The sequence below is a fragment of the Embiotoca jacksoni genome, unplaced genomic scaffold (genome assembly GCF_022577435.1).
Source record: "Embiotoca jacksoni isolate LCO1_2020_lvr unplaced genomic scaffold, fEmbJac1.0.p SCAF_1, whole genome shotgun sequence".
NCBI lineage: Eukaryota > Metazoa > Chordata > Actinopteri > Embiotocidae > Embiotoca > Embiotoca jacksoni.
In genome coordinates this window covers 18,119,995-18,132,119 of record NW_027185229.1, presented here as the reverse complement: position 1 = coordinate 18,132,119, position 12,125 = coordinate 18,119,995, and the positions used below count along the sequence as shown (strand labels likewise).

General features: G+C 42.1%; 1 protein-coding gene across 2 annotated transcripts in view; it reads right to left on the bottom strand.

Moving 5' to 3' along the window:
- Positions 1–10,376, bottom strand: part of sema3fa (sema domain, immunoglobulin domain (Ig), short basic domain, secreted, (semaphorin) 3Fa) — a 48,968-nt gene extending 38,592 nt beyond the window's left edge. For both annotated transcript variants that reach the window (XM_069144936.1, XM_069144945.1), the window contains exons 1-2: positions 9,959–10,376; positions 8,219–8,372 (exon numbers count right to left, since the gene is read on the bottom strand). In XM_069144936.1, the coding sequence (XP_069001037.1) occupies positions 8,219–8,330 (112 nt within the window). In that variant the 5' untranslated portion in view covers positions 8,331–8,372; positions 9,959–10,376. The remainder of the gene's footprint in view (positions 1–8,218; positions 8,373–9,958) is intronic.
- Between the last annotated feature and the right edge of the window lie 1,749 nt (positions 10,377–12,125).

The window sequence follows — 12,125 nt, the reverse complement described above, 5'->3', positions numbered from 1 at the left end:
GCAGACGGAATCAAAAGCTTTGCCGCTTAATTGTTTTTTTTATTGGACAAATCAAATACAGGATCTATAGCCTGGCCACTACAGTATCGCTCTTTTATTGTGAGGCAACAAGCTATATAAAATCAAGTAGCATTAAGTTGTTATTCCAGGTTTAGGTTGTTTTGAGGTTTTTATGCATGGTCAACTAACACTGGGAGTAAAACACTATGGTACCATATATGTCAGTATGTAGCCCAAGAAAAAAACCCAAGTGCTCAAAATGGCCACCATATGAATGAGGTCAATGGCAATCCAGTAACGAGCTCCAAACACTGACAGACAACTGAAAAAGAATGATAGGTGTCTAAGGTAAACAAGTGGAGGGGTGCCCTTGACCTGCTGTCTCCTTAATTTCGGTTGAAGCTGCGAGCCCCTGAGGACTCCCACACCTCAGCTACATCTGGAGAGCACATCCAGTCGCACAAAAAACAATCGCCCACTTATTTGCTCAATAAACTCTCCATTCCTCCACCACAACTTCACAAGATCACGTCACAGCCTCATCAAAGTCTACCGTTTTAGCAAATTCATTTTCACATTTGTCTCGACTAAACCTGGAAGACTTGATGCTGCCTGACTTCAGGATTTCCTGTGAACGGAGGAGACAACAGACATCTGGGGAAATAAGCACAAAGCTGTGATTGCATCCCACCTCTTCTCTGTGGAGAGAATCATTTGAACCCGATTCAGTTTGCGAGGAGTGACAGCTGGATGCTGCTATGGCAACCAAACCAAAGCAGTGTCACGGATAGCAGCTCTTTGCAGAAGAAGCTCTGCAAGCATGTGAGCACCCACACAGACAGTCACACAAACAAACAATGCAGACACAACCACATGGACTTGAAATGAATATTAAAAGACTCCCTCCCATTCTTCGCTGTCACTTTGAATCTTAAGTCAACCACCTCCGGTTAAAGCCGTCACCATCCCGCTCTCCGACTCTGCCTCGACCCACAAACGCCTGCCGTCCTCGTCAGCTCCCCCACCCTCCCGCAGGTGCTGAGGTTCATCACAGCCTGCATAATAATCTGCCCCTAAAATTGATTAATATCACACCTCTAGAACTACAGGATCTAGAAAGTGCTCAGAGGCGCAAAATAAAAACAATTACAAAGGCAAACGCTAACCACTTTCCTCAAACATGTTTCTCAAACACGAGGGAACAAAAAAGGCACGAGTCTGATGTACCACTGTGGCTTACATCTATTTTTATCCCGTCTGCCAAATTTCGATCAAAAAGATCGGCTGCGACCAAGAGACACAAACACACCAGGATGTACACAAGCAGGCGCCGTCTATCACACGTCCATCATTGCGTGGCTGTCTTTCAACCTCGGCTGAGTGTTGCCCCTCCTTTACAGAGCAGACAGAGAAGAGGAAGGGCTATTTATCGAACCTGCCAAAGAGTCTCCTACATGCAGACAAACCGCTTCCATGGAGCATTTAAGTCAGAAACATCCAGTCACCAAGCTGATTGTGTACAAAACGAACAGCGAGCGGTAGCTAATAGAAACCTGAGGAAATTCCAGCAATTTAATTCGTTTTTTGTTTGTGTTCGGGGTCAGTGTGACAACTTTTAATGTGCATGAGGAAGAGAAAAAAAAAATCTGAAGAGGTCAGAATTGAAGCATCCGCATTTTGATATCATCAAGGTCATCAAAGTCGTATCTTCAATTGTGGCACAATGTTATGTTTGCTAATCGCAAGGACAGAGTATGCCTCTTCATAACAACAGCATCTAACACTAACAGATACTTCTATAGTTGTACTCGTGTTAAACTTTCATGGCAACAAAGCGGAAATAACTGAAATTGACTGTCATAACTCTATTTCACGACATCATCCATCTTCTAGCTCAGGAACAACGAGGGCATTGTTAAAATTAAACTATGAAAATGCAAACAGTGGTACAAATAACTCAAACCAGACGCCTTTCCTACTTTGCGGTTATATGTATAAAACTGTACAAGATGTACTTGTGGGTCATCTTCTCAAAAAATGCACACACATGTAGATATAAATTTAGCAAAGCACAGGTTTCACTGCCAGGTGAGGTGCAGGGAATGTAAACAAAACCCAGAAGCAGGGAGTTAAAATAAGGATTAAATCCAAGTTGCAATATGTGAATTTATACTTGGATAGGAGTTATTTGCACCCAAAGTAAAACTCATGTTATTTGTTGGCAGATCCCCAATTCTTCTTGACTAGCTTAATAATATTTTAACCCAAAAATATACAGGTTGGTTTCGCTGTTCATGTTCATTTGGAGGTCTGCTGCATCTCGCCCTGTTTCTGATGAAGCTGGTGTAAATCTGCTTCTCCCTGATGCAAATAATGAAATCTATGATTAAAATGCCTAATAGCAGGAATAATAAATAGGCGGGTGATTACGGTTTCATTTGGATGCTGTGCAATTTGATCACCACAGGGGGGAATTCCAGCATTAATAAGTGCTTGGGCTCTCTCTGCAGGCCAGCTACGACGATATATTCAAATTGGGGACAAATGTTGTTAATCTAGCTCCTTTCATCGGGAGCAACGATTTGTTTGTCTCCGGGACATCATGAAAGGGTGGGGAAGGGGGTAATTTGTAGTGAAAATGACTAAAGCGAGCAAAATAACGAAGACTGATATTTTTTCTTATAAACTTACCACTGCATGATATGTAAAGCCTTTTCTCCACTCCCTCCCTTACACATTGTCCTGCTCCCACACTGTTGTGCCTTCCTTTCAAGGAAAGTCTGGGCACTTTAGGGACCGACACCCCCCCCCCCCCCCCCCCCCTCCGCCACCCCCATTTCCCCTCCCCTCCCCTTTCGCCTTTTACATGTGCTAAAACATTGTGCCCCTACTGTGGGCGGCATGCTGGGTGCTCTCCTCCCTCAGCTCGCACTGCCAGCCTCTTATCAACAGGCAAATAGAGGGGGTGTGAGTGTGGAGTAAAGGCAGAGGAGGAGAATGACGAGACAGAGGAGGAGAGAGAGAGAGAGAGATACCAAAAAAATAAATAAAAAAAAAACCAAAAAAACAGAAAGAAACAGACAGGAGGGACACTATATTTAGCACGGGAGCTGTCGCCTTCTGTTTTTCTCTCCTGAATAATCATAGTTTGACAGAACGTATCCGGCAGAGCAGAGGTTGCTGGGATGCACCCCCCCCCCCCCCCCCCTCGATCCCCGTCCCCACCCTCCCCCGGCCCCCATCCCCCAACAGCATCTCAGGAGAGAAAGTAGCAAAGTATTGTAATGATTGCTGGGGGCTTGCGTGCTACAGCCGCCGCATATTACTTAGCGGAAACCATTCTTCATTGCCATGACATTCTCCGACGGAGATAACAGGAAGCAGTTTGGGGCAACACACTGCCAACAGGTACAACGTCGCATGGTGTAGCGCAGTCAACTAACATGGCAACATGACTGAGGGACATTTAAAAAAAAAAAAAAGCTCTTCTCCCTCCACCATTTCTGAGAATTAGATTTCATGTCAGTCAGGGCAGTAGAGGGCCGTGACAAACTTGTACCAATGATGTATATCTGCTGGGGGAAAAAACGGTAAGCTTGCACGGCCGGTACATAGGATGTGAACAAGAGAAGGCTGTGAGCAGTGGACACAGTGGTCAGCGTGGGAAAAAAACAAACTTATTTGCTTCTGTGGATAAACATGCAGAGGAGTGCTTCTGCTTTTTTCCCGCTTGTTTCTCAAAAATAAATACATCACTTATTTATTTGACAAGAAATGCTGCTAGTGCAGGCCAATTATTTACAAAAGCATTAATTGGCTTTTCATATCCTCAACAGTACTGGTTGTTATCCTCTGTTAACTTGAAGAAAAAAAAACAAAAAAAAAAAACATAACGCAACTCCTGACCCTTTTACTAATGATGGAAATTAAATGTATCCTGAATACACTGGCGCAAAGAAATCCTGGATCGGAAAAAGCTATTTGTAAAACATGTCTGCCTTTTCTAACCCCAGCTTGTATCAAATGACAAAACAATGCAGGTTTTGGGTTACTGTAAAAGTACTCTAAGGATTGAAACCACAAACCAACAGGATGAGGGAAACCCCATTAAAAATAAATAATGTGGCAACCCAACGAAATTAAACAATCCATCAAAAACTTTCTAATTCCCCTTGTGAATCTACCAAAAAAAAAAAATTGACCCCAAAAAATACACAATCACAACATTAGGTACGAGCAAAAAAAAAAATCTGGGAATAGCAATAACATCAGCACCACTATAGATGAGCATCATGATTATTTTTTTTAATTAATCATGACAAATGGGGCAGTCTGTAGCTTGTCTGTACAATGCATGTCCCATTATGTTTAACATCTCTGATGATGCATGCGATATAGTATAATAATATCCACTGGAATGTGTAATGTGGTCTGATGTTGATAGGGTTAATTAATGACATTAGTTTTGTAGCCGAGCAGCAGGAAGGTTTCTGGGTTATGAGATTGATTTACTTGCAGACTGAATGAGTTTGCCATCTCCCCAGTGATTAGCCACTTCAACACCATTTTTTTCCCCCTGCAGCCTCTTTGTTTGAAAGAGACAGATCCAGACAAGTGAAGGAGTAAACACACACGTGTCTAAAGGACTAGTGAAGATTTGTGTACTTCTTTTTTTTTCTTTTTCTTTTTTTACATCTATGGGAGTGATGCAGGCAAGACCTTTATTTGTAGGCGTTGTCAGACATAAGATCCATCCTGCGAGGCCGAGGATCATGTTAAGCAGACAGGTTAGCTGTGCAAAGGCTTTCTCATTGATTGCTGAGACTTGATTGCAGCAAGGCTTGGCGGAGGCTCTTAGCTCTGTCTCCAGTGTCACAATTACATAACAAGTGAGCAGGTTGGGTGAAAAGCAAGAAGGGAAAATGTGCTTTGGTATCTATAATGCTTTCTCTTTTACCAGAGGAGTCAAAAAAAAAAAAAAAAAAAAGACACCAACGGTACAGGACCACCTACATAGAGGAGCGTCACACTGATATAATGTTTGGAAGACAAAAACTCCTCTCATACAGTAAATCTGCCAATGGAACATAATCTGTGAAAAGTGTCTATTGTTGTAGTCAGAAAGTTCAAACGCAGTAGCAGTAGCAGCTCCTAATTATTCAAGAATAAAGAAATGAAGGGCATGTCGCCATTTCTGATCTTAACCCTGAAAAATGTCAGGAGAGATGAGCAGATAGCGAAGTCTTTGTTCAGGCAATCAGCGAGCCATTACATGGCACAAAAAGACTGTCGCTGGGAATGCAAAGGCTGGAGGAACCGCCAGATTGTCCCTGAGAATTCGTCCAATTACAGGACTGCCAGGCTTTGTCTTTTTTCTCCAGGCTTTCTTCCCGGAGCTAACCTTGTACCCAGGTGTTCCACTGTGGACTAGGAGGCCGAAGAAAAACAAAGTTAAACACTTTCAAATGTGCCTGAGGATTAGCCCTAACAAGCTATTACTTGTTAATATAGTGCCATTCTCCCACAGTTTGAGGGCAGTTAACCTCGGGTGTGACTGGCTTCTGTTTGAAGGGTCACAACCTCGCTGAGCCCTGCGCACTAAAATAGCATGTGATTATAGACCTTGTTTAAAAGTAAATATAGGAGTCCTCAGCAGCTGATCTAAGCCAGTGTCCCTCAGTCTTTATGGCAAAGAATACACCTACATGACTGCAATGACCTTGTTTTGTAGGAGATCATCTTATAACTCACAAAAATATTTGAAAAACATATTTTCAAAACCTCACCTACACTTTTGAATTAATACACTGATAAAAAAAAAAAAAAATAATAATAAAAAAAAAAAAAAAAGAACAGTCACTGTGCAGAATATTGAATGCTGTGGGGTTGTTAAATTATCCTTTTAGTAAAAACACACTTTTTAGTTAGAGAGAGGCATTGCTGTCTGGAGTTTTGTGTGTGTCTTTGTGCTATTTGTCCAGCTCTTTTGAAGTCTGGGTTGATGATCTGCTTTGAATGGACATTCCTTTGGTCTTAGCCTCTGTTTGCTCACTTGGTCCTTATCACAGTTAATAACTCAGCCTGCACTAACATACTCAGTAGCTGCTTCAGGTAAAATGATCAGCTTAGGTATATAGTGGGGGTTTACATTGGAAACTTTCTTCTCTGAGATCTCAAAACATACTTATTTACTGGATTATTGTGCTTTTAAAGCAGAACACTCTCTCAAGGATTAAGCATGAAACATGTACTGGTATAGTTTGATTAGTGAACAAATATACTGTGTATAAATATAAATATATATATATATATATATATATATACATGCATACCTGCATGCATACATGCATACCTGCATACATACATATATATATATATATATATATATATATATATATATATATGTATGTATGTATGTATGCAGGTATGCATGTATGTATCTATGTATGCATGTATCTATGTATGCATGTATGCATGTTTATATATGCACATGTACTGTATATGCCCCACTATCATGCTTTGATAAAGGGCAAATATTTGAAAGGCAAAGACAAAGTGTGAGTTCTCTCATAACAAAATTGGATTTCAGCCAAACATAGCAACATCTTCTCGACGAGCCTCACAGAATGCAAATAATCAGTGGAAAGTGATCCAGCGTAACCTTTGTGGATAAACATGCAGGGATGGGTCATGAAGGCACAAGGAGTTGTTTCGTTTTATCATCAAAACTGAAATGCTTATTAAAAATTAGCTGGATTATGTCATCACAAGGCCCTTATTACAAGTGAAGCATGTTGTATTCCAGCACTAGACTGATAGTATGAAGCCTAAGTATTTTCTTAAGCACACTGGCCCATTAGAAAATTAATAAAAAGCACATTACAGAAGTATTCCCAGTAGTACGCTGCAAAACCAATACAATTAAGGAATGCACAGCTTAGGTGCATTTCTAGTCTCCAGCTATCTGAAGTTGCTCTGCGAGGCATAAAGTAACCTCCAAAACTAATTAAAAACAAAAAGGAACTCAATTAAAAAGACGTAGAAAATAAATGAACTCTTTTCTACCAACTATATGTGAGACCACTGGTGTGTGAAATCCAACTCAGTTAGGGACGGAGAGAAAGAGATGGGATTCAAGGGATGAAGACAGGGAAAACGAACAGATAAGCAAAATGTCCAAGGTGGTGAGATGGAGAAGCAGCAAACCTTCATCAAGAGCTTCATTTAAAAGTCTGTTTTCATCAGTAAAACAATGCAAATTTCTCATAGTCCAGGATCGTCTGTATAGGCTGTTTTTTTTAATTTATTTATTTATTTTTATTTTTTTTATTTTTTATAAAAGCACTGTAGAAACACTTGACAGGCCGTTGCCAGTAAAGGAAAGTGTGATTTTCCTCATCAGTATACATTATTTATTTGCCACATCAGTGCTTTGATTTTCAGAGGTGACTGTAGTTCTCATTCAGTGCTCTAAGCTGTTCACACCTGAGCAAACGTGATCTGACGTGTGGTGATCTCATAAAAGGAGAAGTCGGCAGAGTCTTATTTAAGTCTTCTTCAGACACAGGTACTCTAAAACCCCAAGAACAGCCATGGACATGAACGCTATGCCGGCACTGGCATGACAAAGCACCGGAGACTGCGTCGCTGAGAGCTATTTTAACAGGACAGTTCACCACACACGCACGCACGCACGCGCACACACACACACACACACACACACACACACACACACACACACACACACACACACACACACACACACACACACACACACACAGGGTCTCATGTGGCACTGGCTAACATTCATACCGTGCTGAATCTGCACCCTGAGTGTGTGCCAAGCCAAGTGTTAAATCTGACTTGATTTCAGAAGGGAGCCGAGGTCACACAAAGGCCTGTTTTGGGGGACTAATAGCAGCTAGGCGATTGGATGAAGACATATTCTCAAGCCCTGAATAGACAGGACAATCAGCAGCACATCTCCCCATCCCTCTCATCAGGCCTCTCTCACACCGTCACACAATCAAACTCACTGTTGAGCGCTGAGGGGACAAACGCCAGGCTTGCCAAGACCTGAATTCAGCTGTTGCTAATAGTTAACCCGTTACAGTTATACGCAGAGATCAAGAAATCACAGGCTGAAGGCAGGAGTGAGTGTTATCACCGGTGATCAAATCTGCATCACAGAAACAGCATTATATTGTGAGTTCCTTACCTTTAAAGGACAAGAAGATTCTGGGAGCAGACAGGGGCTCGTTGGAGGGGGAAAGCACACCAGATGATAAGGCCAGCACGGCCAGCAGCCAGCACAGTTTGTCCCACAACATTGTCCCTCTGTTTGTTAACAAAGGAGAAGGAGAGTCCAGGATCTGAGGGACAGACAGGGATGAGCATCAAACAACAAGCAAACCCTTTCAATTCACAAAGCAACTGCAGCAACCAACTGTGGGTTGCTGAGCCACAATAATAGATCGGTTTGCCGCATTGTGTAGTCTTTGGCTTTTTCGGTCCTGAGGTTTGCTGAAACTGGACCTGACTTCATGCAGCCTTCCCCGCTGTGCATACTTATTGGATATCTTACAGAGGAATTAAAATACTTGACTTGCTCTCAAAATCTTGACCAGTAAATTTTAATAGCCTGCAGTACAGGCCAAGAAAGGTAACCTGAACCTTCAGGGTTGCAGGAGTCTGGAAACAAAGTCTGCTCACTCAGAAATATATTCTCTGAATTTTTCATTGTAATATTCCTAAACGCCCACAATTGTCCTTGCTGGTGTTTGCTTCTGTGTGCTGTAAAGGAAACGGTAGGGATGGACAGTCTCCTTCCAGCTGCCATAAGAAGCCAATGTTGCCAGTCTCTAGTCTACAGATCTCCACTTTTCACAACCCTAAACAAAGACGCATTTTTGAAAGCTGCAATTAGAAAGTTAAGCGTTTCAAAATGATCACTATTATTTTACAGCAAGAGCAGAATTTCACCACATAGTGAGCTAACATGGAGTTGCTCCTTAAGCCTGGCGCGCACTGCCACTGCTCGCTGATGAAATCACAAAGCGCATCAACATGCGGTTATCCGCCACAAAGAGACCCGAAGATAAAAATCCACGTAAAAGGATCTGAAGACTCTCCAAGTTATCCGTGTGCGGACGAGGCGGCACCATTGCGCGTAACGCCAGCACTAAAACTTGGAAGAAACGGCGTTGAAAGGTGCCAAGTTTAGAAGCAACAATACAATTTTTTAGCGATGGGGCTTTTGCTGTAATCACCCACGCATGTCACACTTGTAAACGTGGATCGGAGTCTGAGGTCAAGCTGTCAGTCAGGGTTTAAGATCAAGTTCCACATTGAGCCTTGAAGGCGCAACTCCAAAGCAGACCGTTAACCAAAATAAAGCCTGACAGGGCTTTGAGTTATGAGGACATGAACACGAACCACGTGTCATTTATAACACTATCTCAGATTTTAAACAGTCAGAAGTATCAGCTGAGTTAGTTTGAAGGTACAGCATCACATGCAGCAAAAACAGCAACAAAAAACAACTTTCGATCCCTCAAAAACTCAAGTTGCCCATCAACACACACGCACACACGCACACACACATAGGCGCACGCTCTCGCACACACGCAGCCTTTGAGTCTTGCCAATATTTCAAAACGGTACTTGCTCATTAAAAACGACCTCCCACGCGCCGGAGGAGACAGACCAAAAATATGAACGTACGCATGGTGAAGTACTAAAAACACACCATTTCTAATATGCAAGGCAAAATTATTTTTGCAGAACTTTAAACATGTATCCTATATATTAGAGCTTCTGTGCACATGCAGCGCAGGCATTATCCTTAATACGCCACTCCAACAAACGTGGCTTCCTATTGATTATAGAGCGCATCTGTCACAACAGACAATTCTCTTTTAACTTGTTATGTATCAAAGTAGCACTTGTTATGACCCACCTTCTAGTTACGTCCAGAGAATATTGTGATCTCGCAGGTGAACATTTAAAACCATCCACAGATTGTTTGAGCTCCTCTGTCCGCAGGCAGGAGTCTCAGTGTATCCGCCGCAGATCCTGCACGATTATCCCAGAGCCAAAACAAAGCTTGGATTTAAATGAACTTGACGCAGCCGCTTCAACTTGAAAGTGATCTCTAAATCGCATCAACAGATTCTGTAGGTTCCACAGAAGCAGGAGGAAAACAAAGAGTTGTTCCTGGAGACGGGCGGCGGAGAGGAGATTCAGCCGTGCGCAGCTGCGCTCAAGTGTGTAGTGCTGGGAAGCGGCTTTTTTGCAGGTGGATAGGCTGATGTCTCCCGGCTGTGGACACACCCATGGGGGAGGGAATCTACCTTAGCATCCCTTCGCTCCGTCCCTCCCCAAAATCCAACACGGAACGACTGCGCTGCACCTTCATACACTCCAGGGGGGATTACGCAAGTAAACTCGCATCATGAGAGCAACTTAAGATAAAATGTCAGCAGCAGGAGGGGATGTGGAGTTTTCATTTGCTCTTCAGCATTACATCTCCTCCTCAGTGATATACTGCTACAGTCACATAGCCAAAAAAACAATTACTCTTTAAAAACGGAATGTATATTATCTATATACCTACCTATTTAAATCTGCTTTTAATAGTTAGCATTATGGAACAGATGGTTTGGCCAGCAGTCTTACTGTATGTCCAACTGCCAATAATCATCGTAGACTATGACATTTTCCACATGTTCAGATGCTGCAGGATTTTTTTTTTCAATGACTGGGAAACATTTGCTTTCACTGTTGCCTGGAGAATGTCAGTGTGATTTGTTACTCAAAAGTTGATCCAAAGTGTTGAAAGTAAATGCTGAAATAAAACCGCCTCTGGTGGGACAGAATCTCGTTCCATAATCTTATTTCTGTAAGCATTTATCCTTGTAAGCAAAAGTAGACATGAAGTTTACAATAGATTAAAACAAAATAAGTTTTTGCAGAGTTCTAGCACTAATAATATTAAGAAGTACTCCTATGTAATGATTAATTGCAGAATAAGCTATGAAAAACAGGCACACCCTGCAACATGGGAACTTGTGTTTCTGTACTGCAGGCTAAATACGGCCTTATTTTGTCTGAGTGAGGCCGTATTTTGCAACAACAACAAATTCATAATCTTTTGTGGTCGTGCAGAGGAGGCTTCTTTTTTAATTTTTTGTATTTACATGACCACTCCAGAATCAAATTTGGACTGAGGTCTTTTAACAACTTGATTAGCCTGTGACTGCCAGCTACTGTTTCTTGCGCGCTGACTGAAGCCAGCATTGCGTTGTGCCGACAAGTTTTTCAGATGGCCAGTTTGAGCCAAACTATTGTTCACTTTCTGCTCGTCTTGGCAGTCTTGTCGTGTGGAATATAGCGTTTGCTTTTTGCACGAGGAGTGAACCACTTGCTATATTTTGACTCGGGCTGAGACGAAAGACAATGGCTACAAGCTCACATAAGAAACCGTTGAAAAAAGGCCAAGTGCAGATAAGGTAGATTTCTCCCAACACCTCGGCGACCTGACAGAGGATCACAGGCTCTCGCCTCAGATAGGCATCAGATATTCATGGGCAAATGGAGCCTTAAATCTTTTAATCTCACTTGATCTCCCCTCTCCGATCACACTGGCTTATTTTGCTTCTTATCCAGTCAACGCACAACGCAGCTGACGCCCTGTGTGCATGCTTATTATTCCATAAATGATAAATACAGTAGCTTAGGTTTCATGCAGTCTTAGGGACATTATAATTGCTTTACAGTCAGACATAATCAGACAGGAATCTGGAGGATGAAAAGATTGTCATTTAAACACGGCTGTAGTGTTGATTTGCTGTTTTTGTTACCAGGATTAGATTGGTACAGTGGAGACTATAAAACCTTCACTACCACAAAACCTCCTGGGTGATAATTCCACTGAAACTTGTAAAACAACCACGCAACTGTAATATAAATTGCAATATCTATACTTATATTTCGTCATCACCTTTGCATTGAGAGGAAGTCTGATTTGTTACACAAAGTCCTCTGAGGCCCCTTTAAGCTCCACAGAGAATAAAAAGTAAAGAGACACTAAATCTCTGGCCGTGACTTTTCTGTCCTCTGATAGA